We start from the raw sequence: 5247 nt of genomic DNA, 5'->3' as shown, positions 1-5247 counted from the left end.
TCATGTGCTCTCGTGGCCCCTGCTCTGTGCTTTTTCCTCATCTTCACATTAAATCCTCGCCGTACCTCTCAGGAGGGAAGTGATCTCACAGATGAGGACCCCCGAGGCACAGAGAGGTTGGGTAACTTACTCAAGGCCGCCCAGCAGGGAAGGGGCAGAGCAAGCCTTGAACCCGAGACTCTCCACTCTTTGATCTCTCTTCTGCTTTAATCTCGGCCATTGTAGGAGCCTCCCGACTGGTCCGCTGCCTCCAGCCTAAACTTGCTGAAATAGCACCTACGTCGTTCTACAGTACAAGTCAGAACGCTTGATTCCATGCCCCAAACCTCCAGTCACGCCCCGGTACCCACAGAATTACGTGTGGACTCCCTACGCTGGCGTTCAAGGTCAGTCAGGAGCGGCCCCTGCTGAGTTCTCTAACCCCCCTTCAGCTGCTGGGCCACCCTCCGACCCCACTGAATGACCGCGGTTTCTCTGCGTCCGCGCACGGCTTCCAGCTGCTGTGCCTTCGTCACTGCCTGCCTTCATCCGACCTGAGCCGCTGCACCTGCCCTTCCTGCCTACCTGAGCTGGGTCACGTGGCTTCCTGCCTCTCAGCCCATCTCGGCTTCCTGCTACCAAGGCACTCTCCGCCCCGGGCTATCATTGCACATTGACTCTGCTGTCGTCTCCACTAGCCCTCGAGCTGCTTGAAGGCAGGGTCTGCAGAACTTGTATCTGGAAGACGGGATGGGAACTCAGGCCCCGGTGGTTAGCAAGCAGGAATGCCGGGGCCCAGTGGAAAGTTAAAACACGGAATCGTGAATGAGATACAAAGCTAGCCCCAAGGTTAGCTAACGAAGTGGGTCTTAAAGCTGCAGCAGGTCTTCAAAACACAAACACACACACACACACACACACACACGAAAAAACGAAAAAACGTCATTTCGCTATAACATCGATGAGATGCTGTAGAAAATTAACTCTTGTTTATATCAGTTACCTTGTGGTAAAATTGTTTTTTTATACGTCGTCTCGCTAAAGTTTCAGAGCCTACCGATGGCGCTAAGTGAGGACTTCTTGCATAAAAAAGACGTGACTGACCCGCAGCAGAAACTCAGTTTCAAACGCAAACACTTGTTCAAGTGCCTGTTCTGTTCCAGGTACTACAAGTCAGTGTCCATACGTATTAGGTCCACAAATCTCAAACTCAGTGAACGTTTGTGCAAATAATTAGCTGAACGACCTTCGTGGCCTGGCCTCGGCTACCATGTAGGCCTCCGGGCTGCCTTTCGTCTAGGCCTTTGCTGGTTTTGCACTTGGATAAGGCAGACAGAGAGCACAGGGCCCGCTCTGCGAGGCCGCATCGAGCCCCTTGGTGAGTCGGAGACGGTGGGCTGTCACGGTGTGTGGAGCCCCGGTGGGAGGAGCTGGTTCTGGTGCTACCGTGGGCATTTGGGTGGAGGTATCCTAGGCCAGGTGGGAAAGAGGAGTTTTTTAGAGGAACTTTCTAGAATGGATTTTATGGATTGTAGATTAGGGTCACCTTCAACTTGACTAGATGCTGCCAAACTGTCAAGACCATTGTACAATTTAAACTCCCACCATGGTGCAGGAGAGTGCGCACCGCTGCTCAGTCGCTGCTTGGTCTTACCAGACCTGTTAGTTTTTAGCCTCCTCGGGGGTGAATGAGCTCTGCCCAAGTACAGGGCATGGCTCCAAGCTCTCGTCTGACCCTCACAGCAGCCCTGAGACAGTGTCATCGTTCCCATTTTGCAGATGTGGAAACCAAGGTCCAGCTAGTTTACATCATTAGCCGGCCATGATGCTGGGATTCAAGCCCAGGTCTGTGTAACCAGAGCCTGTGAGTTTTCCACAACGCCAGAGGCTGACTTTGCAGAGATCTGTGGTTCCTTCTTGGGGAGGGTAGTGCCATGACCTCAGTCTTTGGTTCACATCGGAACCACCCAGGCCCCGTCCCAGACCCACTGCCTCAGAATTGGCAGTGACAGGGATCTAGTGGGCATGAACTGGTATCTCACTGTGGTTTTAATTTGCATTTTCCTGTCGACTAATGATTTTTAGCATCGTGTCATTAGCTTACCGGTCACGCGAATTTTCTTTGGAGTCTGTTCACATCTTTCGCTCATGTTAAATTGGGTTATTTGTCTTCTTATTGACTCATTAGAGTTCTTTATATATTGTGGTTACAAGTCCTTTGTAATATATGTGTTACAAACATGTTATCTCAGTCCGTGGCTTATCTTTTCATTCTTATCTTTGGAAGAACTGAACACTTTGATTTTGATGAAATCCAAATGAGCATTTCGCTTTTCTTTAACGGTTAGTGCTTTTTGTGTCTTGCACTTTTGCCTGTCCCAAGGTGGCAGAGGTTTTGTCTCAAGTTAGCTCCGTGCATTGTGGACACATTTCCCAGATGCTTCGGCTGTGCCCCAGAGTTGGCGAAGCCCAGGTATAGTAGTCACTCTAGGTTTGAAGTCAGATTTGAGTTTGACTCCCAGGTTTGCCACTTACCAAGCAAGTCATGTCGTCTCTTGGTGCCTCAAAATGAGGCAAAAATAGGGCTCATCCAAAAACTTTGACAGACAGGGTCAACGAACTAAAGTTCAACCAGAATTTAGCAAAGCTCTAGCACAAAGAAGGTCTTCTAGAAAAGCTGCATATTTACATACCGCTGGCTTCCAGCCGTGGGAGGGAACAGAAGGAGTAATTCGGTTTCTCGTTTGTTTTCAGTACATCGAGGCCTTTTGCAATGAGACGTGGGAAAGGAGGCATGGACGTCCGACAGACCCGGACACTCTGACTCTGCTGTGGTCGGGGACAGTGTCCATATTCGCCATCGGCGGACTCGTGGGGACGCTAATGGCGAAGCTGATCGGAAGGTTTCTTGGAGGTCAGTGGGGGCTGTCTCAGCTTGGGGACCCCGTCCATAATGTTAATGATATGTCTGTGTCACGGTCACGATCCCAGCCGGCAATAAAATGCCACTTAGCTCATCCGGAGAGAGCGGAAATGGGGCACCAGAGGCCAAGGACACGTGAAGCCGTGGGCGGCGGGCTGACGAGTAAGGGCCGAGGTGGTGGTCGGAGCTCCGCTGTCCCTACAGGGAGGGACCAGGGAGAAACACGCTGGCTTCTCCCTCGCCCCGCCTCCCAGTCTGCTGCTGGTGCCTCTCACCGGTCAAACCCAAGTGGGAGCCAGAAAAACTTGAAGCCTCGTGATGCTGTGTGGGGGCCCAGGGCCCGGGGCAGGACTGTGGGGAGGAGCTGGCTCTGGGTGTAGGAGCACGTGGAAAGCAGCACAGTGTCTTCGGGGCTGTCCCGCGTAGGCGCGTAGCTCTGCTTTTTAAGGCCGCTCAGGCGGCCTTCCATCGGCTGGACGATCACTCATTCACCAGTTCTCCTCAGACAGACAGTTTGGTTCTTCCAGATCTTCCGTCCTGCAAACAGCTGCAGGGAGTAGGAAAAGCATCACGTTCCTCTCCAGGCTTCTCCGGTCAGGTCCACTTTACCGCATGAGCTTCGCCCCTCTCTTCGCTGTCATGCAGGCCTTTTCAGATCCGATGACTTAGCGACAAGTGCTCCCAGATGTTTTCGTTGTATCCCTGCTTGTAACTTCCTGGGAGATACTGAGGTCTTAGTGGAAATGTAGAGTCTCTGGAGCAGTCACGTCTCCGCTTATCGGCTGTATGCCCTTGGCCAAGTCATTTAATATATTTGAACCTCTGTTTTCTCAACTATCAAATAGAGACAATTGTTCCTACTTTGAAGAGAATGTTATAAGGGCCAGAGAAAACGATGGAAGGAGAATGGCCCATTAGCAGTAGCTCAATAAAAAGAACTTATTAGTATTTACCATATTATTTACCATCATCCTCATCGTCACCTTGACAGCTATGCATAGTAAGTGCTCAACAAACCTCCACATTGCACTGACCTGAGTTGGAGAGATTTATCAAGCCCCAGGAAGTCTCCCCAGATCCCAGGACCGCAGAAGTACTGCTAGGCAAGGTGCCACATGTTCCTTTCACCTGGCCCCACGTCCCCAGGGAGGAACACGTTAGGACTATGAGGTTTCAGAGCTGGCCTTCCAAAAGCGGACGCAGGAAGCCGTCCTGAAATCACCCACGAGGTGCTCACCAAAGTCTGGTGACCCCATGGGGTAGGGGAGCTGCTGGCATTTTTCTTGTCCCCAAGGCCACTTCCAGGGCGGTGACTGATGGGAAGTCAGTACCGGGGAGTATGGCATAGGGGAGGGTCTGTAGATGGGGAACGGGAGCTGAGAGCTCACATGATGCCTGAGCTCAGCCTGGACCCAGCATGTGACAGCCCCAGCCCTGTCATCTCCTCTGTGCCAAGCAGCTCCTACTTAGGGTCCTGCTGGTGACTGTACTATAAGATCCACAGCTGTTGGAAAACAGGTAAGTGACTGGCTAGCCTCCAGGTAGACACCACTGGCCAGGGGCCCTGAGGTACCCTGCTAAGTCTCTGGCTTAAGCCAGACACTGACCCCAGTTAGATGGGGTCAGTCCTGGCCCCAGGCTCTGTGGCCTGTGACGCGTGCTGTCCTGGTATCTGGCCAGACACTGATCCCTGTTAGATGAGGTCAGTCCCCGCTCTGTGGCCCGTGACATGTGCCGTCCTGGTATCTGGCCGTGGGCACTTTTACCCCCTCACTGCTCTGTAAGAATTCTCTGAACCCAAACAGATGGCACAGGGGAAGGAACACTGAAGCCGGGGTCAGGATGCTGTGGCCCGGCAGGTCCTGACTCCCCAACTTGCCAGGCGTGTGACGTGGGACTTTGTCGCCTCGCCTGTCAGCCAGCTCTCTTCCCAGCTGTATCACGAAGTTGATAAAAGCGGCTTTACCACCCTCAGTAGCAGCAACAAAAGCGAAGGGAAAGCAAACCAGGAAACGGATTTGAGAGATACTAAGTTTCTAAGTGAGGCAGGAGGCCTGGATGCGGAGAGATTAGGTCCACGGGTGCTGGTCTCTAGCCCCAAGCAGCTGCCATTCCCAGTTACCCCCATCACGGGAGTTCTGGGCGAATTGGGGTGAAGCCTCAGCTTAAACAGAAACTCCATCGGGAGAAGAAGGAGCTGAAGTTGAAGAAGCGACCGTTTATCACCTCCTGCTGGGGACCTGTGCTCGACAGGCCATGAATCGCTACTTCTTGCAACTCTGTTATTGTCCCTGTTCTACGAGGGGTGGATCCCAGACCCTGAGAGGCCTGGCAATTTGCCCAGG

At 52.6% G+C, this 5247-nt stretch overlaps 1 protein-coding gene across 1 annotated transcript in view; it reads left to right on the top strand.

Annotated features, from left to right (window-relative positions):
- Nucleotides 1-5247, top strand: part of SLC2A9 (solute carrier family 2 member 9) — a 75939-nt gene that overhangs the window by 7634 nt on the left and 63058 nt on the right. Inside the window, 1 exon segment of the mRNA XM_023536623.1 lies at nt 2734-2897. Coding sequence (XP_023392391.1) covers nt 2734-2897 — 164 coding nt within the window.

The sequence above is a fragment of the Pteropus vampyrus genome, unplaced genomic scaffold (genome assembly GCF_000151845.1).
Source record: "Pteropus vampyrus isolate Shadow unplaced genomic scaffold, Pvam_2.0 Scaffold163, whole genome shotgun sequence".
Classification (NCBI taxonomy): Eukaryota; Metazoa; Chordata; class Mammalia; order Chiroptera; family Pteropodidae; genus Pteropus; species Pteropus vampyrus.
Note: the sequence above shows the minus strand (reverse complement) of the source record. Positions and strands in the feature narration are given on the sequence as shown.